This window comes from Cricetulus griseus, chromosome 4 (assembly GCF_003668045.3).
Source record: "Cricetulus griseus strain 17A/GY chromosome 4, alternate assembly CriGri-PICRH-1.0, whole genome shotgun sequence".
NCBI classification, from domain to species: Eukaryota; Metazoa; Chordata; class Mammalia; order Rodentia; family Cricetidae; genus Cricetulus; species Cricetulus griseus.
In genome coordinates this window covers 92,947,187-92,969,651 of record NC_048597.1, presented here as the reverse complement: position 1 = coordinate 92,969,651, position 22,465 = coordinate 92,947,187, and the positions used below count along the sequence as shown (strand labels likewise).

The following is a 22,465-nucleotide window of genomic DNA, read 5'->3' as shown; positions in this document are numbered from 1 at the left end:
TATGTGTCCCTAAGTCACTGACTTTTAAATCAATCAGAATATTTTTATGACTCCGCCCCTCCCACAATGCCCTTCAAGTCCTCACCAAAGCACTAGCAACATAATCCCCCATAACCTAACTCATAAGGCTGTTTCTATCCAGTCACCAAATGTCACAATGCCAATACAACCCTACACTGATTTTTCGATCTCATGCCTCCCCTTCCTGTCTTTAAAAAATAAACTGAGAGGGGGAGAGGGCAAAAAAATAAATAAACTGTAGGTGGGGGGAAGGCACCCAGCTTGGAAAGGAAAGATATAAGAAAAAATGAGTGGGCTGTGGGTTTCAACGTCACCGCTCCCTGTGTGGCTTAACGGTAATAGAGATAGTCTGACAGCACTGGCTCAGGCTTCTGGTGGATGCTCGTCCCCACAAAGTAAGCCAGCTTGTGTGCGTAGTGGCATGGAGCAGGAACCTGGATGACACCCTTTGGGAGGAAGGAAGCAGAAAAGACTTTGGCTGAACCTTCTATCAGCTCAAACATTGCAGGGGCTTTCCCCAAGTTTACATTTTTCACAGGTGTCAATCTGGGAACCTCAAAATTGCTCTTTTTTTTTTAAAGAACAAAGGGAAACCAATTTTTAAACATGCATGGGACTCACCGGCAAATTGTAGTACATGTGGCAGAGTCTGTAGGTTAAGCACTGGACCTGGTTGGGAGTGGGTGTGACGGTTCCACTATTTGAAGACTGACTCACGATATAAAAGTCATACCTGAGAGAAGAGAGTATGATGTGGACGGACATCAGTTTACTGGGATGGGAAACTAAAGCATTCAGCTACCAATGGTGCGGTAGTCCCCTTACGGGCGAGCCGCCTTTAAGCTTAGAAACCCACATATCTGGTGAAACACAATTTGATAAAGAAAACCCATGAAGAGGGCAGACAAGCTGTTGACATAATAATGCCCATGGGATTCTCATAAATCAGATGGCAAAATGCCTGCTTTGAAAGGATTTGGACCAAGGGCAGGTCCACAGCACACACATTAAAAAACACAAGACAAAAAAAAAAACCCTGGGTGCACAGCACACATTGAGATGGAGACAAGAGAATCCCTGGGGCTTTCTGGACAGCCAAGTTCAATGAGACACCCCCCCCACACACCCATCTCAAACATGATCTGGGAACGTGATTGAGGAGGAGGACTGAGCTGGCTTAGGTTTTTTAGTCTAACTGCTTGGGAAGAGAGGATGTCAACTGAGAAAGTTTGCCCACCAAGTTAGTGTGTGTGTGTAGCAAGCCAGTAAGCAGCACTCCTCCAGGGCCTCTGCATCAAATCCTGCCCACAGACAGGGAGAGAGACACAGACACGCAGGCAGATGCAGGCAGGCAGGCAGGCAGGCAGGCAGACAGACAGACAGAAACACACACACACACACACACACACACACACACACACACACACACACACTGCTGCCCCCAGGTTTCTGCCCTGCTTGACTTCCTGTCCTGACTTACTTTGCTGATAAATAGGACTTGGAAGTGTAAGTTGAATTAAACCTTTCTTCCCCAACTTGCTTTTTGGTTATCGTGTTTCTCAAAGCAACAGCAACCCTGACTAAGACAGACTGCTTGTTGGAAGACATCAGAAATCGACAGGGGGCAGGGGCAGCTGCTGCAGCTGCCAAGTGAAGAATCAGGTGATTCTGCTGAAGCAATGGAAAGCATGCTTACCACTCCTCCCTGGTCACTACTTGGTCAACAACAGCCCCCGGAGGCGGATTCATGACTTTTTTTTTTTTTTTTTTTTTTTTTTTTTTTTTATTCAACAAAAAACCTGGTGTTGATCCGTTTCTTCACCACGATGAACGTTAGTTTGATGCTTTGAAAAGAGGACAAAAGTGTCATTCTGTCGCTTAGGCAGGATGAGAGGGAGCCCAAGGTGGTAGGTAGGGTCCCACTCCACACAGCCTGGCTCCCGCCCAGGCAGCAACATCTACTCAGAGCCCCCCACATCAGAGGGGAAACATTCCTTCCACACAACCTCAGGGGCATTTTGCAGCTGCCCCAGGCAACAGGCCTCATGGATGTAGGCAGAGAACATAGCAGGATTGGCTGTCTAGATCAGAGACTTTAGGAGAGGGGGAAATGACTATGCATGGACATTCCTCTACAATCTCTAAGAGGAACAAGTGCTCCAACACTGGAACAGAAATCAGGCAGGAGCCAGCCGGGCGTTGGTGGCGCACACCTTTAAACCCAGCGCTTGGGAGGCAGAGGCAGGTGGATCTCTGTGAGTTCCGAGGCCAGCCTGGTCTACAGAGCAGGTGCCAGGATAGGCTCCAAAGCTACACTGAGAAACCCTGTCTCAAAAAAAAGCAAGCAAGGTGGTGCAGGCCTAGAGTCCCACCTGCTGGGGAGGCCAAGGTAGGAGGATCAGAAGTTCAAGACCTGCTGCTTGCCTAGTGGATATGAGGTTCTTGTGTTCAATGCTCAGTACTGCAAGAGGAAAAACACAAGAGGAGGAAGATGACGAGGGAGAGAGGAGGAGGGAGGGAGGAAGAAAAAGGAAAAGAGTGAGGAGGGAAGAGGTTATTAGAGAAGACAAGGACAGTGATGACCAGGACATGAAAGGCAACAGGGAAAAAAAAAATTCTTGAAGGAGGCAAGCTTCTGGCTCCATGAGAAAAGTTAAAAGCCTGAGGGGCCATGCTTTCTGCGCTAAACCTGTGTCGGCACCAGGTTTTTTTCATTGTGCTGGTTGCTGAGCTGCTTTTTCTCCAAGTACACAGGCCACCCCCATCTACTCACCAGGGTTCACACCCACCTAGAGCCAAAGAACTTCTGGAACTGCCAAAGCTCCTCTCCCAGCAGGTCCTGTAGCTGGCCGTCCCCAACTCCATCCCTGTATACCACTACAGTCAGTGGTTTCTTTTTCTCATTTGTGACCCTGGAATCCAGGGCAGCTGAACAGGAGAGGGAGAAAGCGTGCAAACACACTGTGACCAGAAGGGTTAACTTCTGCTTCTCTAACAACTTCTCGATTGATCTCTCAAGTGCCTTAGCTTCCTGGAGCTTCACCATCTCCACTGAAGTTTTGAGACAGACAAGTGCAAGGCAGGGAGACTCCACCTGACGGACAGCATCAATGGCCTCTGTCCACCGGAGCCACTGCTAGGTGGGTAGCCATCCCCCATCTCACCTGTAATTACCCTGCCCCTCCCCATCTTTGACACACATAGGCTAGGGGGAACAGCTCAGCCAGTAAAAGTGCTTTGAGGACATGAGTTTGATGCCCAGAAGCCATTTAAAATGGTCAGACATGATGGGGGTGTGCTTGTAAATCCTAGAGCTGGGGAGATGGAGACAGGAAGATCCCTTGAGCTCCCTTGGCCAGCCTGCCTAACCTAACCTTGAGCTCCAGGGTCAGTAAAAAAGCAAGGTGGGTGGTGCCTGAAGAATGACACCCACAGTTGTCTTCTGGCCTTCACATGCACTCACACCCTCATGTACACACACACACACACACACACACACACACACACACACACGTGCACACGTGCACACGTGCACACATGGAAATATTTTTCAGTCATGATTAGTGGCTTGTGGCCACTTGTGGAGAATGCCAGCAGGGAGTCGGTTCGACAGCCTCCTTGGGCACCAACCTTGCAGGCAGCTGTGCAGATCATTGACAATCTCCTGTACTGCATCCTGAAAGAGACACTGGGAATGCCACCTGTTTTGCAGAGAAGTTGATCAATCAAACTCTTTTGCCATTTGGATTCTGAAATAATCCACAACCACCTCCTCCCAGCTAATGTCACCATTAGAAACAAGATCCAGTGAAGGATTTTGCACTCTTTATCTGGGCATTATGAGGGTAGGGGTGGAATGTAAGCATCTTGGAAAAATTAACTTGCTGTGGGACCATGCAGCCACTGTGAAAACTTGTTCATCCATCAAGACACCCATGGCTTTAACTTCTACTCCCTTACTGGGAGTGGGCACTTCTGGTCCCAGGGCATCAAATGATGGATTCATTTCCCATCAGTCATTTGGTTGGTAATCAAGACCCTGAGACAGAAATCAACTTTTTCTGGCTTGACATATTCACTGCCGTATCTGTCAGCCCACTCTGGGGCTATAAGATAGTACAGTTGACCAAAATGCTTACCATGAAAGTGCAAGGGACCCAAGTACAGATCCCTAGCATCCACATAAAAAGCCAGGCATGATGAGAACCTGCTTATAATCTAAGTGCTGGCACAGTGGAGACAGGATGGTTCCTGGAGTTTATTGACCAGCCCAACCCATGCCAGTCAATGAGCTCCAGGTTCAGTGAGAGACCTTGATGCAAAAAAAACAAAACAAAAAAATGAAAAGAAAAAAACCATGGAGGAAGACATAGTCAGCATCCAACCTCCATATGCACGTGTGTGCTAGCACATAAGTACCTATGCACACATGTGCATAAACATTATTTCCCCTAGCAGCATGTTATTTTCTAATTCCAAAGACACGCCAGAGCAAAAGAACATTCTTGGGTTGAAATCAAGGGCTAGAGAGCATGGCATCAGTCATGGGGTGCCAGTTTCCCACCCTAAACAGACAGGAACAGATTCTGCTGTCAGTTGACAGCAGAATTGTTGTTGTTGTTTTTGTTTTCTTTTAATTGTTTGGAGTGATAATCGTGCCAAATAGCTAAGGTTGGCTTTGGATTTTCTACCCTGCAGCTTTGGTCTCCTGTGTGTGCGTCTACAGGGGTATAACTACTATGCCTGGCACATAAACCACTTTTGTTTCTGGTGGACGGTAAAGAAATAAAGGGGTCCACCCAGACACTGGGGGAAGATAAGTCCATCACAAAGTCAGAAGGACATGAATTAATGCCCCAACTTCCCAGACTGTGTAGAGCAGTGGTTCCCAACCTGGGGTCACAACCCCTTTTGGAGGGGGGGTGGGACTTGGAAAAACCCTTTCACAGAGGTCACATATCAGATATCCTGCATATCAGATATTTACATTGTGATCACAGTAGCAAAATTAGTTATGAAGAGGCAACAAAAATAATTTTGTGCTTGGGGAGGTCACCACAACACAAGGAACTGGATTAAAGGGTCACAGCATCAGGAAGGAGGAGAAGAACTGGTCTAGAGAAGGAGCCAGTTCCATCTTTCCCACGTGCTCCTGAAGGCTGCTAACTCAGGGCCTGCCCCTGGGGCTCACTTACTCACCTGGTTAAGTCTTCCTTGGTGCTTGCCACTAACACCGCAATTGACTTCTGCCAGTTCACAATGTCATGAAAACAATCGATTCCAATGAACCTTGTCTTCTCCATCTTGATTTTTAGTTTTTGTACAAAAGATAGTAAGTTGTGTTAAAACAAGGAAGAGAAGGAATCACTAGATGAAAGGGTAGACACTTGGGTTTCACTACAAACATGTTCAATCAGAAGGAGACAGGATTCTACGTACACCCGTGTCCACCTTCCAGAGCGCGCCTCCCATCTCGAAGTTCATCTGCTGGGCAATCTTGGTGACTATGGTAAAGAGGTTCTTGTTAGAGCGCAGGGTCGATGCCACAACACACTGGCTGGGGATCGGGTTCTCGATGCACAGGAAGGATTTTATTTCCTCGTACCTCTGCTTGTCGCTGTTGGGCAGCACACACACCACCTCCGAGGAATACAAAGAGGCACTTTAACAGCGACATAGTGGCATGACAAGTGAACACCATCCCCAGGTGTTTATGTTGGCTATGGAGTAAGCCAACACTGTCTCTAGGTGGGAGGAACATCTAGAATTACAGCACAAAGCACACCCCTGCCTCCAATTCCAACCCCAACTCCCATGAAACCACAGGCAAGAAAAAGATGGGACAATTTGATTGTGTGAATCCATGGCTTAAAAAAAAAAAAAAACACAAAACCTTTTATTCTCGTTATTTGATATCTAAGAAATCACCACGACATCATTTTTGTTTTACTTCAAGGTGGGATAAAGAATGCCAGGTAATTCTACCAGGTTTAGGTACCATGGCCACACACACAAGACCACCCATGTGCAGGGCACCAGCCACATGCCTTTCTTGTCTCCCATAATTCTTCCAGCAAACCACTGAGATAGATACTATTACCTCAGGTTACCACTAAGCAAGAGGGCTTGGGGGTTGTGGACACCCTATAACTTAGAAAGCTCCAGAGTCTGTTAAACAGAGTGGTTCCATGTGACCTGTCTATGAATCCATATTTTTAAAAAATATATTAATTTGTGTGTGCGTGTGAGGATGATTGTTTATATGCAAGCATAGTCATAAACCTGTAAGATAGAGACCCTCTTCTGACCTCCATGGGCAACTACACTAACATGCACATACCCACACACAGACACACATGACACAGTTTAAAATATTGAAGTAAAATTACATGCAAGCTGCCACTTTAGAACAGTCCGTGGAGACTGCACGTGGCTCAGCAACTCACTGTCTGCATGTCTTCTGAAACATGTTTCTATAACATTTGCCTAAAGGAGCCAGGACCCTCCTTGAATTTATACCTGGAAGACAATCATACTGTCTTTTTAGAAAGGTGGCAACCAGGGAAACCTCTTGATAGTGCATGAAAGAGAGAGCCAGACACATAAAATGCCAAGGTAGGCATTTCAGTACAAGTCTTTAAAAAGGGGTGGTGGCGGCAAGTGCTTGGTGATAAACCTGATGATCAGAATTCAATCCCTGCACCCCTCCACATACTAAAGTAGGGATCTGGCTCCTGCAAGATGTCCTCCAACCTACACACACACACACAGACACACACACACACACACACACACACACACACACACACACACATGCGCCATGGCATTTGTGCTTCCCTCTAACCTTAAAACTAAATGGATAAATGTAATATCTTAAGAGATCAAAATAAGATTTCAGGACCACCACCAGCTTGGAACTCACCACTGGGCTATAACAATGGAGGGGGCTAAACCGACAGAAAGAGAGGACGACATGGGGCAGTCTGAACAGATGCAACAGAGGAATGCTTCTAAGCACCCAGGGGTTGACAGACACCCAACAAAAATGGTTTTTTAATAACCTCGTGAAATAACTATTTGTCTTTTCCAAATAAAAATCATTTTTTAAAAAGTACCTACTTGTAAGGTTTCTTTCTGGATCGAAAATAAGTAAAACAAGCTCTCTCTCCCCCCCTCCCTCCCTCCCTCCCTCCCTCCCTCCCTCCCCCACCCCACGATTCCTACAAAGTAATATTCTGGCAATTTGACTTTCCAAGGGTCAGCAACTGGTTGAGACCAGTAAACACACTCCAGTCCCACTTACATGGCTGCCTGCGCCACTGTTATGTGCATGGTGTCCGTGACTGCTCTGAGTTTGCTCACTAGCAGGTTGGCCTCCTTGGAGCAGTTCTCAGTGTAGAGGACCACCCAGCACTCCAAGGGCTTTGGTCTAAGTAAGGCTATGTTCGAGTCCTTCAGCCAGTTCTGTAGACTGGGATTGACCATATACTGGAAAGGAATAAGACACAGAAAACAAACTGATGCGTTGACATCATCTGGTTCCTTCCTGCTGTGTAACCTTGCAGTTTCCTACCAATACCTCAGCTTGTCCATTTTTTTTTTTCCCTACTGAAAGCATAAGTCAAGGCTGCACTTGAGCTGCAAGATTCCCGGCCTTGATCTCGTGATTCCCAACTCAAATATGGAGTGGATTTGGTATTTAAAATGCAGGCGAGGGAAACTGGGCCTCTAACTCGGGTAGTAAGTGTTTTCCTTGCATCAATACCAGATGGCTCTAGTCTCCTAAATAGACAAACCAAAGCCTGGTGGAGACAGGCAGATGAGACAGGGGCAACCCACCTATTGTGCCTTCCCACTCTAGCCAATCAAACCCATTTTCTTTGCCCAGCTTCCATCTTGACCTACTACCTTTCTGACCCCACACTGACGCCCTGGGGCTCTGGGAAGCCCTTCTGGCCCAGGGAGTGGCCCAAACACATGAACCTAGATTCCCAGCAGCAAATGCCCACAATTCCTTAAAGATGCACTTCAGAGCTCACTTTGGTGCAGATACGCTCTTACTGAACTCTGTCCTCTCATAAAAAGGGCAGCGGTAAAAAGTCATTTTTGTTTTTGGTTTTTGGTTTTTCGAGACAGGGTTTCTCTGTGTAGCTTTGGAGCCTATCCTGGCACTCACTCTGGAGACCAGGCTGGCCTGGAACTCACAGAGATCCACCTGCCTCTGTCTCCCCAGTGCTGAGATTAAAGGCATGCACCACCAATGCCCAGCTGACAGTCATGGTTATTAACGTGGCCAATTTTACTCCCTGTGTCTTGAGCTGAAGGTGCTATGGCCAACTTTAACCAGGCTTACCAATCCCTTATCCTGGAAAAGCCTTACTGTGTTCAGAATTCTTCCTGACACAGACAGACAGTTGTCATCAAAACTCACACTCCATGGCAGGAATTCATCTTGTACATTCAGATTTCTGAAAAAAAAATTACAATAGTGTTCTGACCAAGCAACAAAATAACTTGGGCAGTTTCTCTTGAGTCCAAGGTCTTCCTCAATGATAAGATGCCCCAGGCAAAAGTCCCTAGACTCCAGGACGATGTCACCTTTTCCAGGCCACTGACTCACCCTTGTCCTGACACTTGAGTTGTCAGGAAGATAGGGCTGTTCTACCCACAAATGACCAAGTCTGTAATCATAGTTGTGTGTTACATGCATGCATATGCTGAGTGCTCACCTATATAGATCCATGTAAATTCTAGAACACTGGGGATTTTTTCCCTGTAGCGCTCTCCTCCTTATTTTTGAGGCAGGATCTCCCTCTGAGCCTGGACCTCACTTGAGCTAGACTGGCTGACCAGCAAGCCCTTGGGATTCACCTGTCCCCCAGCATTGAGGTTACAAGTATGTGCCACTATGCCTGGCTTTTCACATGGTATATATGGTCCTCATGCTTGCACAGCAGGCACCTTACCCTCTGAACTGTCTTCTCCAGTTGTTTTGAGGCAGAGTCTCTCCATGCTGTCCAAACTGGAGTTTGTAAGTCCCATCTCAGCCTCCAGAATGCTGGACTACAGACCCAAGTTTCCATCCCCGGCTCACAGTCATCATCGTTTTTTTAGTAGAAGAATCAGGTGCCTGAAGGCTACACACAGTCTCCACCCGAGCGCAATGCCACATACAGGCTCACATGCAGCAACCCAAAGAGGTACTTATGTCTGGATGCCATTCATAAACTTGTTCAGTGCGTTCCTCCTATTCATCAGGCTCATCCTCATTTGGTCAGTCAACAGCGACATTAGGTTATGGTTCCTAGCCACATCAGTCGCCACACCTTTTGGGGGAAAGACAGCAAGAAGTTACAGCCTGCAAAGCAAGGCTCAGCTGGTCCTAGAGAAGATGGAAGGCTGGAATCTAGGGACAGAATAGCTAACCACCCCAGAGGATGCAGTTCTGAGTCAGGGTTATATGTGGAATGCTGGGGCTTGTGCATTGTGGTTAAGTCGGATGTTTAAAGAGGAGCTATCTTCCACAGAGCCACATAGGCCATACCTGTCAGGTAGCACAGCTGAGGGACCAAGAATACAGGCTCACGAGGTGTAGATGTCTGGCCCTTCTTCCACCTGCCCCAGCTCACCAAGAGTGACTGGTTCATGTCAGTTATGAAAATTTTGTACTGCTGCTCCATGGAGGCAAGAGAGACAAGAGGTCAACAAAACTTCAGTAGCTCCCCAGGAAGAGAAGTGTGGATCACATGGGACACAGAGGCACATCACCCACGGTTCCCCTCCACCCCCCCCACTCCACCCCACCCCCCCCAAAAAAATGCGTGGGGAATTTTTTTTTTTTCGAGACAGGGTTTCTCTGTGTAGCTTTGGAGCCTATCCTGGCACTCACTCTGGAGACCAGGCTAGCCTCGAACTCACAGAGATCTGCCTGCCTCTGCTTCCCAAGTGCTGGGATTAAAGGTGTGCACCACCAATGCCTGGCAGGGATTTTAAAATTCTCTCTACATGGGTTAGATAAGACCCTGCTGGCCTTTATAAGCACCCGTGGTCAAAGGGAAGTGCTCCATAAAACATGTCATCAAAGGCCTGTGTGGCGATGGATGACAGACTCTTCTGTGGTATCTCGTGTGTGTGTGTGTGTGTGTGTGTGTGTGTGTGTGTGTGTGTGTGTGTGTATGCACATGAGCGAGCAATGTGTCTGTATGTGCTTGTGGTGTGTGTATGCATGTGTATGTGATTGTGTATTTGTGTATAGTGTATGTGTGTGTATACACAAGAGCATGTATACTTGTATGTGTGCAGTGTATGTGCAATGTGTCTGTGGTATATCTGTTTGTGGTGTATGCATGTGTATGCATACCTATGGGCTACAGTGCTTGCCTGTGTGTTTGCGTACTCACACACATGTAGGTCAGAGATCAACATGGAGTGCCACCCCCCCACCCCATTACTCTCCATCTTCTCTCTCGAGACAAGGTTCCTCTCTTGCACCTGAACCTCACAGAGCAGGTGGAATGGCCCACAGATGTCTGCAATCCTGCCCCCACATGCCAGCAATGGGCTACAGACACTGCCAGCCCTGGATTCTAAATGGGTGCCAGGGATTAAAACTCAGGTCCCTCATGCTTGAGAGTCAGGCACTTCACCCACCGTGACACCACCCCCAGCCCAGCCTAAGAGACTCACAAGAAACTCACACAAACAAGAGAGGGCAAAACCTTGTCTCTCCTAAATGTCAAATTACAGGTCTATCCCCAGCCTCCCTCCAGAGTCATCACTCCTAAACTTAGGCCCTGTTGCCACAGAAAAAAGACGATTTCCAAAACAGTATCACAAACAGCAGAGGCTGCCCTCTTCCTTCCAACAAGGTCCTCACCACAAGTTCTGGCTTATGCATCAGCAAGCTGCAGGAGAGCCCTCGCCTTGGACAAGCAGCTTCTGAGGCAGTGCTTGTGCCTGAGCCCTTGAGCTGTGAGCATTAACTTTCAAAGCCTATGGTGCTGTGGGATATGAATGTTTCCCCAACATGGCCTGTTGCTATTCATCTAAGAGTGTGTGTGTGTGTGTGTGTGTGTGTGTGTGTGTGTGTGTCTATGTGTGGGTAAGCAAGGATGGTGCCTGTGGGGACCTGAGTGAGAAAGTCTTGGGTCAGACCCAGGACTTTCTCAGAGGCCCTGACGAAAGGACAAAGGGAGCTTCAGTCTGTGCCCTTGTCAAAAAGTGGAACTGGCAAGGCCAGTCTGATGGAGTCGAGGCTGCTTGCGGCTCCTGGGTGCCCGATTCTTCCTAACCCTGGACTGTGGTTATCAGGCCCAAGGCAGCTGTTTCTGAAGTATCCCTCTCTGCCAACATTGTGTGACTCAGCTCTCTGCAAACAGTGTGTATGAAGTTGGAGTTCTTAATAAACATGCCTGGCTTAAGACATCAGCTTATGCCAAGACCTCCTGGCTTCAGGTACGCTTTTGTTCTTTTTTCCTCATCCCTGGCCCTCCCACTTGACACTCACTGTTGGGGGACCCTTATTCCTGTAGGCTTGGGTACTGGGAACCGGACTTGGGACCTCTGTGGGAAGAAGTCACATCTCTCTGCAGCACAGCCAGCTGCTCTGGAGCATCTCATGACTTCTGCCCCATCCCAAAGCCATAGGAGGTGCCGTCTCCCAGACCTCCCACCATGGTGCACACCAACTCCTCCCAAGCCAGTGGCTGTGCTGTGTCCCCACGCTCCCTGAGACCTGTATCTCTGTGTCCCGCGCGCTCTCTGTATTCCTCGCCAGCAAGAAACACACGCAGGACACTCGGATCCTTCTGCAGACAAGCTTTAATGCATTAGACTGAACAGAGACTGAGCAGAGAGTGAGCAGAGACTAAGCAGAGACTAAGCAGAGACTAAGCAGAGACATTGAACTAAGAAAACCATCCCTATATAAAAGGCTGACCAGCCGCCTGGGACGTATTACCCTATGAATGGCTCCAGCTCCTCAGGCCAAAATGAGCCACGGGATAGGCAGAGATCAAAGGAATGGAGATTACCCAGCGCCTGTGAAGTAATTCACACCTTGGTGTCTTCAGGCAGCATTATAATGCAGGAACCGGCTTCCTACATATCACCCTTTTTTTATTAATTAATGAAAAGGCTTTATATTATTACAAGCAAATAGGTCACCCATATGTTGAGGGATAGAGGCAGGGGTTGACCTTCCCAAAATCAAACATTAAGACTGTGTACGAGAGTCACCATCAGGCTGTCAGTTTGACCCGAAGTACTCCCGACCTGTCCTCTGCCGTTTTTCTGGGAAAGGGAAATTCTCAAGGCAGGTAACCCTTATGCAGGTCAACGTACCTCCCAGAGAAGCCTGTATAATAGGCAACTCTGTGCGATGCCTTTGCTCAGCATCCCTCATTGGGGCTGCACAAACCAGACACTCTACCCTGTGCAGTGAGCCTAGGCTCCGGGTGTGCAAGAGCTGTCTGGCCGGCGGCCTATCGCTTAGTAGCCAAAAATATAAGCGCTTGGATGATCTCTTGGTTTGAGCCCTGGAGCTTACATGCCAGTCAAAAGTAACAGCAATCCATAAGCGGCTGTATCGAACAATTACATCCATCCCTTTTCTCACAGACCAGCCAAAAATAACAGTAATCTGTAAACGGCTGCATCGAACAATTATACCCACCCCTTTTCTCACAGACCAGCCAAAAATAACAGCAATCTGTAAACGGCTGCATGGAACAATTACCCCCACCCCTTGTAGAGACAATCGCTCCGCCAAGGGCAGGAGTTAATCTGGATAACAATAGCGGCTCTCAACTCCCGGGGGTAGAGGGTGGAGTTTCGACTTTTGAAGGTCTGCAGAGGCTCTTCGGGTTGAATCTTTCTGGGATCCATAGGGGATTCTCTTCATCCTGTGAGAAAACATAATATCGCTCCCCTGGATCTTATGAGAATAGGATCCGGGCCTTTCCAAAAATCAGTTAAGATATCTTTCCATTTTACCATTTCCTTTTGGCCTTTTAGTTTTTGAGGTGAGACGCTTGGCCTCGGTATGGCCCCCAGCGTTAATGTAAATGAGGCTTTAAAGCCCCAGGCCTTTAAGAAGTGTTGAATAGCAGGCATGGCCTTTTCCCCTATCAAAGACTGGGAAAGCCATCTGTAATTTTCTTTGTTCCTCTGATGGTAAGAAGGAGTCGGTTCCAAATAGTGGGGGTGCTGATGGAAGCACACCCGCTGGCATTTTTGGCCGTGTTGCTTCTTTCTCTAGCTCTGTTTCCTTGTTAGAGTCTAAAATCTTAGAGTCTGAGCTGCTCAGCTCCAAGGCTTTCAGTTTCGTTGTAGGGCAGCTTCTAAATTTACCGGGGTGTGACCGGCCATTCCCCATTCTTTCTCCCTCCTTTTTTGTCTCTCCCTCATCCAGCTGAGCTGTTTCTTTTAAAACTTTATCTCTTGAGCTTTTAGAGTTATCAGAGCTATCAAGATTTAAAGCTTTATACACTCCCTTGTCAGTAGACATTCCAGGAGGTCTTTTTTTCTTATATGTTGCAGTTTCTCTTTTTACATACACTCCCATGTCATTAGACATCCCAGGAGGTCCTTTTTTCTTATATTTTATTGTTAGGCGCGCCCCATCTCTCACTACATTCGGTTTCTGATATGTAATTCTGGACTTCTTTAAGATTGCTGTAACAGTGAGAAAAGTCAAAATAGCTCCTAGTAAAAGCATAGAAGCCTCTATATTAACCTCCCACAATAGCAACATTCCCAAGCCAAAGTCCAGAAAAATCATACCTCTCCGAATTTTTCTCATTACATTCGGTTTCTGATATGTAATTTTGGACTTCTTTAAGATTGTTACAACAGTGAGAAAAGTCAAAATAGATTAACCTCCCAAAATAGCAACATTCCCAAGCCAAAGTCCAGAAAAATCATACCTCTCCGAATTTACCACCCTGCAGTTCTGAATCCGCCTCGTTAGAGGGGTCTCTGAGGTGCTGGAGATGTTAAGCTTCCCGGGTTTCGGCACCATATGTCCCGCGCGCTCTCTGTATTCCTCGCCAGCAAGAAACACACGCAGGACACTCGGATCCTTCTGCAGACAAGCTTTAATGCATTAGACTGAACAGAGACTGAGCAGAGAGTGAGCAGAGACTAAGCAGAGACTAAGCAGAGACTAAGCAGAGACATTGAACTAAGAAAACCATCCCTATATAAAAGGCTGACCAGCCGCCTGGGACGTATTACCCTATGAATGGCTCCAGCTCCTCAGGCCAAAATGAGCCACGGGATAGGCAGAGATCAAAGGAATGGAGATTACCCAGCGCCTGTGAAGTAATTCACACCTTGGTGTCTTCAGGCAGCATTATAATGCAGGAACCGGCTTCCTACATCTCTGCATCTGTCTCATCTCTTTTTTCACCCCAATCCAGGCCATTGTCATTTGAACCCCAGAGCCACCATCTCACTAAATTTTCCTGTCTGTCTGTCTGTCTGTCTGTCTGTCTGTCTGTCTGTCTCTCTCTCTCTCTCTCTCTCTCTCTCTCTCTCTCTGTAGCAAATAAAAGATGGTGGTTCCTTATGACATATTCAAGCATATGTGCCATTGCACTTTGCTAGTTTGCTCCCATTGCCCTGTCCCCTGCCTTCTCCACTCCCAGTGTCACCACCCCCTTCCTCAACCCCCAGAAGTTCCCTTCTGCTTTTGTGTCTTCTAAATATATGTAACATGGAGCCAAGCCATGGAACCAACTTACACACCCATGAACAGAGACATGGGTAAAGGACCCTGGCGCATGTATACGATCCATACAATACTAGAGAGGAGAGATGGGCAGTGTATGATGAGGTGATAGAGGGTAGGGAGAAGGATAACACGTGTCTATAAGATCACAGTACATGGTGCAGATGCTGAGAGTGTCATAGTGAAGTCCATCATTCCATACAATACACGTATGTTGTATATGTGTGTCTGCACGCTCGTGAGTGTGTGTGTGATGGTCATGATCACACATGGTAGCAACACACGTGTGATATATATTGCATGGTGCATATATCACACACACACACACACACACACACACACACACACACACACTCCACCCAATGCCATTGGCTCACAGTGCAATCTGATTCATCCCAACACATAAAATGTAACTCAGGGTGGTTCCAGCCCCACTGTACAAGGAAGGAGAGATGCTCACACTGTTCCTGTCTTACTAGCTTTCCTGATGACAATTCCCGCCAGACACATCCTGAATGTGGTGCCTGAGCCCCGTGCTTCTTCCTTATCTGCCAAGCTCAGTTCTTTCTGCTTTTCTGAGACACTGTGACCTCCTCGCTAAATCGCCACGTCTCCATAGATATAACAGATGTATTAATGCATTTCTCCGGCATCTAAAGAAAATGCAGAGATAAATTTATCTAACATGAGCACCTTCACGATTTAAATATTCAAAGAGCAGAATCCTCACCTCCCGGTAGTAGTCTGTGAAGGTGATCATGCTGCCATCAAACTTTCTAAACCTGTCTTTGGGACTCTGATTCCAGTTAACAGCATCGATCTTGTGGGTCTTTTTGTTGTACCTGTGGTGAATGATTGCCAGGTAAGAGGTCAGCTCTGACCATCCAACCATGGCACGCAGCCATGCAGGGAAGAAAAGTATTACAAATTCTATGACACACTGCGCAAGCTCAGCCATTCCAGCGATCCTGTCCATGTTTAAGAAAAAGGGGTTGACCAGTTGACCATTGCCACAGTTTCACATTTCATCTTCCAAGGAAAGAATCCTAAAACCCTAAGTGGTTACTCATTTTCTCCAAATCTCCTGATCCTGCCCAAGGTAGCCACCCAGTGCTCTTTGTCTCTATATACTGCCTGGTCACACGTTTCATATAAACTGACTCATAGAAAACAGTCATTTCTGACTGGTTTCCTCCACTTGGCATAAGGGTCATTTACACCATAACCATCATCAGCATGCCACATGTTCCTGCCTCTAAGTGTATTCCATTGTATGGACATATAATACCTCATCTACTGATAAGAAATAAGACACCAGGTTTGTTTAGCTTTGGACTGCAATGGAATTTATGGTCATCCATGCATCAATTTTGGTAGAGATGAGCTCTTGTTTCCCTTTGGAAATACCTATATAACTGAGTGAGTTTTCTGGGTCGTGAGTGAAGTCATTGTCACCATGGAAGGCATGTCAGATGCTTTCCAGAGAAATCTTTTCATATCTTAAGATTTTATACTCTAGTGATACTTTATTTGTGGTTGGTTCTGACTTGCCACATCTGCACTGGACTGTTAGATGCTTCTTGGCTGTCCACATGAGTGTCAAGTATTACTCTGACTTGCAAGCATTTTCTCCCTTCCTGTCCATTTGCCCTCATGTTTTGACCATGTGCTTAGAACACTACCTATATGTTTTTCTTTTCCTTTTTTTTTTTTTTTTTTTTGGTTTCTTATCTAGGAGGGTTTTGCTTGAATCTAAAGTCCAGATTTTTTTTTACAAAAAAAAATTATATTTTTACAAAGTAAGTCTGTTTGAGTTCCCAAGTTAAATTTGAGTGAGTTTTGTGTGTTCTGTCGGGAGGAATAGGCAGATACCCCCAGTATGCTATTAAAAAGACTATTCTTGCCCTTAAGTGATTCACACCCCTGTCAAACACCAAGGGACTTAGACCCTCAGCCCATCACTCTGCTCCACCTGCCTATCAGGGTTCCTGTATTTTCTAATAATGTTTTAAAGTCAAGCAAATCGAGTCCTTGGCTCTATCTTTCCCACTGGTTCTTTGACTGCACTTACTCAAAGTTTGTGATACCAGACACAAAGCAAAAGATACCCAGCCCACAATCCATAACCCCAGAGAAGCTAGAACCCTCTTTTAGAAACAGATGGAAGCAGATGCAGAAATCCACAACTAACCATTGGACCAAGTTCCTGGAGTTCAATCAAAGTGAGGGAGGAGCGATAATATGAACAAAGGAGTCAAGACTATGATCAGGAAACCCACAGAATCAGCTGATCCGAGCTAGTGAGAGATCACTGACTCAGGTCTGACAAATGGGGAACCTGCATAAGACTGAAGTAGATTCCCTGAATATAGGTGACAGTGATGTGACTGGGACAATATATAAGGCCACTGGCAGTGGGTCCAAGATCTATCACTAATGCACAAACTGACTTAGTGGAGCTCATTCTATATGGAGAGATACTTTGCTCAGCCTAGACACATGGTGTGGAGGAGGGTACCTTGGCCCTGCTTCAATGACATGATGGGACAGACTTAGGAGACTTCCTAGGGGAGGCCTTACCCTCTCCCAAGGAGCAGATGGGAGGTGGAAGGGGAAGTGGGAGGAGAGGAGGGAGAGGGAACTGGGATTGGAATGTAAGAAATAAAAATCTTTGGATTAAATTCCTAAAAAAAAAAAAAAAAGTTTCTGATGTGGAAGGAGAAATGAAGATAAAGCATCTTCAGAGGTGGAAGTCGCCCTTGGGCTATATCTAGCAATAGATACCAACAGTTTAGAACAGGGATGAACTTGATCAGAAAAACCATCAAGGCTCAGGAGCAAACAAAGGGACGTAAAAGGGCATAGAGACAGACACCAGACAAATACCCAAGTGAGAAGGGTCACAGAATGCTTGCCATTGTCGTACCTTAGCCCTGAGCTTCATGAATGTATGTTGCAGAATATTTGTCTATCTATGCAAAGATTTGTTGGATTTATTTGATTATGCAAAGATGTGTTGCTGTTTTACCTTGCCTGCCTAAAGCACCTGATTGGTCTAATAAAAAAGCTGAATGGCCAATAATGAGGGAGGAGGGATAGGTGGGACTTCTGGGCAGGGAGAGTAAACAGGAGGAGAAATTTAGGCTGGGGGTGGAGTAGAAAAGGAGATGACAGGGAGACAGCAGGGCCAGCCAGCCAGACAGACAGACACAGAAGCAGCAGGGAAGTAGGACATACAGAATGAAAGAAAGGTAAACGTAGATGAATAGAATCAGGTTAAATGAAAAGAGCTAGTGGGACAAGCCTAAGTTAAGGCCAGGCATTCATAATTAATAAGTCTCAGTGTCTTCATTTGGGAGCTGGTTAGCAGCCCAAAGAAAATTCCAACTACAAACGTGTGCTGTTTGGACATGACAAGAACTTTTGTGATGGACTAAAGAGGTAGCCAGAGCAACTGGTAGGTGTCTAAAATGCACTTACCTAGTATAAACAATGGATCCTACTACCTCTTCAGAGACTTGTTTCCAGAGATTCCTCACACCTCTCTCCCTCTTCTCAAGTATGAGATCATACACCGTTTTCACCTGCAACAGTCTGTGTGTCACATCAGCACACAGGGTCAGTCTGTTCTCGTACGGTAGGATCGAGGCGTAGCTGCGCTGGATATCCATTCTGCAAAGAGAATGCCAGTCCCAGCATTCTCTGTCAGAACTGGGGCAGGGCCAGTGTCAGTCACCACAGGAGTTGCTTGCTTTAAATTCCTTGTCACTGGGCACTACTGATCTTTAGAAGAACCATCAAAGGGAAGTCAGTCATGGGTGGTCCATGGTCTTTGTTAAACGGTACTTATCAACCACATTGCTTAAAGTGTCAAGCTAGATGTCATTTTTCTTAGGGGGGTTTGAGACAGGGTTTCTCCGTCAAACAGTCCTGGCTGTCCTGGAACTAGATCTGTAGACAAGGCTGGCCTCCAACTCACAGAGATCCGCCTGCTTTCTGCCTCTCAAGTGTTGGGATTAAAGTCCTGCGCCTCCACCGCCCAGCTAGATGTCATTTTAGTGCTGAGGCAGTGCTGGAGAGCCTGCCTGGGACAATGATGGAAAGCTGGTGGGCTGACCAACCTAGCTACCACCCAGGCCCAGAACCACCTCAACATCCTCCTCATCTATGAGCAAGTGAAGGGGACGAACCTACAGATCCAAGACAGGATATCCAAAAAGAGCCCCAATAAGAGTCCATTATCAGGAGTGTAGCAGAAGCCTTCCTCTGCCTTGAGCCAGACAATGACTCTGTGGCAATGAACGCTTGCAAGTAAACATGAATGTGTTAAAGGGTAAATTATATGACTCAACTGGCCACTCTACAGCTTCCACAAGGAAATTTCTTTTGTTGTTACGTTCAGTATTTTTTTCTTTTACATTTTGGTTTGTTTTGGGGAGGGTGCAAGGGGATGGGGAGATGAGTGGGATCAGAAGGCAGGACGTAAAATCCACAAAGAATCAGTAAAGGTTAAAAAAATAAAATAAAACAAGAAAAAAACTCACACGACTTCAAATCAGAGTAGCAGTCTCGAAGAAAATTTCCTAATCAAATCTGTAGACACCGTTTTACTCCTCCTCCCGGTTTTCCTCAAACCTTGACGACAGAAGCTGAGTTTTGAGTTCTCTGAGTTTGGAATCACTCTGCTCCAAGTCTGACAGCCTCAGCGTTCTAGAGGTGGAAAGAGTGGGTTTGTGGAGAGGACCCTGAGTGTGACCTATAGTGCTCTCTCTCTCTCTCTCTCTCTCTCTCTCTCTCTCTCTCTTTCTCTCGCACGCGCATGAGCGCGCGCACACACACACACACACACACACACACACACACACACACACGAAGACACATCAGGAAAACAAGACAGACCTTGTTTGAACAATGAGCTCAGGGAGTTTGGTAACAAACACATGAAGTGGGGGGCCTCAAGGGGGCTCAAGCTTGCCCTCAAACTTGGCCTCAAACATCCTTTGCTCCCAGTACTGAACTAAAACATCCTGCAGACTCCATGGCCCAAATGGTCCTTTGCATATTTAGTCATTATAATGAGTGCAGAATAGAACATATACATACCCCAGAGATAAAAGGGGTGGACATCTGTTCCTCTTTTCAGACAGGTGGCAGGCACAGGAAGTAGCTATGGGCAGGAGGACAGATGCTAGGGGCTAGATACTGAACTTGCACATTGGAGCTGAGGTTCAAATATCATTTTACCAAGAAGACCCTTGTCCTCTCAACAATGTGGGGCCTTGAGAGCACACACAGTTGAAGGAATGTGGCTGAGTTCACATCCATGGTGGGGGAGGCATCACAGGGAGCACAATTTGGGGGGGCATCACAGGGAGCATGGGGGGTGGAGACCAAGTCTCATGCACCTTCTAAAGAGGATGTTGTAATAGGGAAGCCAGTCTGGGTGACTGGGGTGGAGTTCACTGGAAAGCTGGATCCTGATTCTCACTTTGTCATCACCTTCGGTCTGGCTGACAAGCTCCATTTCCTAAGATTTCAAACACAACAAGGAGGGGAGATGTTGAGGAGACAGCTCAGTCAGGAAATCGCTTGCTGAGCAAGCCTAAGGATCTGGGTTCAGATCCCCGGCTTTGGCCTCATATGTATACACACCTGCACACATTCAAGAACACACTCACACTTTAAAGCAAACAAAATGGAGATTTCAAGAAAACTAGTTCCCACTGAATGACAGTCAACACGCCACCCAACTCCCCACACGGAGATAGAGCTTTTTCTCACACATTCAGAAGACACAATGTACAGATATCAAGCACCACAATATTATATTTATTCTTTTTTTAATTAAGTTCCTGAAAGTAATTAGTTTGGCCAACTAATATAATTTTTAAGCTGAAAAGGAAACTAAAATATATATAAGGAAAATAGAGCCCTAACCAAACTTATTTTGGATAAAATTTTTAATGAAACAATAAGATGTCTGTCAGCATTTTATGTGTGTATGTGCATGTGTACATACGTACATTTATACGTGTGTGTGAGTATATATGTATGTGAGCATATATGTGTGTGTGAGTGTCTACGAGTGTGCGTGCGCGCGTGTGTGTGTGTGTGTGTGTGTGTGTGTGTGTGTGTGTGTGTGGTGCGAGTGTGTGTGTGTATGTGTGTGTGTGTGTAGGCCAAAGATCAATGTTTTGTCTTCCTCAATAGATATCTACCTGGAGTTTGAGGCAAAGTCTAAATGAACTTGGAGGTCACAAATTTAAATAGACTGGATGTTACTGCCAGCCCCAGGGATCCTCCCATCTCTGCCTCCCCAGCTCTGGGGTCACAGGTGTATCCTGGACCCACCCAGCTTTTTACTTGGGTGCCAGGGATCCGAACTCAGGTCCCCACACCTGCACACCAGCACTTTACTGGTTGAGCCGTCTTCCCCTCCCACCCCCCATCCCCAGCACCTCTATCAGTATTTTTAGCCTGTATTGTGTTTAAATCCCATTTAGCTTCTACCTAGGTACTAAAACAAGAGACTTCAAGACGCATGACATTCAAACTTGGGCATCAGGATGTATGTGTTATCAGTCCCATAGCACTGTCCTGGACACTATTGTTGGGAAGATTCTTACAAAACAGTTTCAAACATTACTTAACCAAATGCTGCAGCCTCCGAGGTAACAGCAACGAGTTTCCATCGAATATGTGGCACCTGCCAAGGGTGGACTGATGTCTGAGTAGTAAATGTGTGCAGATGTTTATGTCCTTTACATCTGGTTGGTAGTCAATATTGTACTTCTATGCGATTTTACAGTCACACGTCACTTGGTAATGGTTTGTCTGGAGATGTATCACTTGGCCTTCCATCCCTAGAAAGCAAGGCATATTACTTTAGACCAACTCTTCTTAATTTGGGGGTCAAACAACCCTTTCACAGGGGCTGCCTAAGACCATTGGAAAACACAGATATTAACATTGCCATTCATGACAGTAGCAAAATTACATTTATGAAGTAGCCATGAAATGGTTTTATGGTTGGGGGTCATCACTACAATATGAGGGATGTATTAACGAGGGTCGAACTGTTAGGAAGGTTGAGAACCACTGCTTTAGGCACTGCAAGTGGGAAAGAAAAGTGCACAACCCACCCAGACCCCTACAACAGACCATCACATCCATCTGAAAGTGATATGTGGCAGGGAGAAGGCGGTACCTGCTTACAGTGACTGCTCGAAGCTGTATGGACTCTGTCAAACACATGCTATTATTATTTTATTCTCCTGTACATATGGTGTGTGTATGTAAGTGCAGGCACATGCATGACACAGGAAGGGTAGAGGACAACTATGAGTGTTGGCCCTGACCCGCTACACCTTGTTTGAGGCAGTGTCTCTTGCTCACTGCTGTATGTGCTCTGCTAACTGGCCTGAGAGCTTCAGGGGCTGTCTCCACTTTCCATCTTGCAAGAGGGCTGGGATGACACACACACACACACACACACACACACACACACACACACACACACACACACACTACTGCATACTGCTTATGTGAGCTCTGGTGATTTGAACTCCGGTCTTTGAACTTGCACCCGAAAGCTTTTTTCCCTGCCCTGAGCCTCCTCTCCAGCTGTAAGTCACACTAGTTATTTTTAAGTCAAAATTTACAACTAATAGTTTTACAGAATTTCTTTCCAGGCCACCCTTTCTTTCCAGATCA

At 46.4% G+C, this 22,465-nt stretch overlaps 1 protein-coding gene across 1 annotated transcript in view; it reads right to left on the bottom strand.

Annotated features, from left to right (window-relative positions):
* Nucleotides 1–350: 350 nt before the first annotated feature.
* The window catches only part of Piwil3 (piwi like RNA-mediated gene silencing 3), a 37,854-nt gene continuing 15,739 nt past the window's right edge, over nucleotides 351–22,465 (bottom strand). The window contains 13 exon segments of the mRNA XM_035444169.1: nucleotides 351–467; nucleotides 643–754; nucleotides 1,718–1,774; nucleotides 2,811–2,949; nucleotides 3,652–3,722; nucleotides 5,221–5,310; nucleotides 5,447–5,683; nucleotides 6,944–6,968; nucleotides 9,566–9,692; nucleotides 15,483–15,594; nucleotides 18,233–18,424; nucleotides 20,158–20,279; nucleotides 21,404–21,615. Coding sequence (XP_035300060.1) covers nucleotides 351–467; nucleotides 643–754; nucleotides 1,718–1,774; nucleotides 2,811–2,949; nucleotides 3,652–3,722; nucleotides 5,221–5,310; nucleotides 5,447–5,683; nucleotides 6,944–6,968; nucleotides 9,566–9,692; nucleotides 15,483–15,594; nucleotides 18,233–18,424; nucleotides 20,158–20,279; nucleotides 21,404–21,615 — 1,613 coding nt within the window.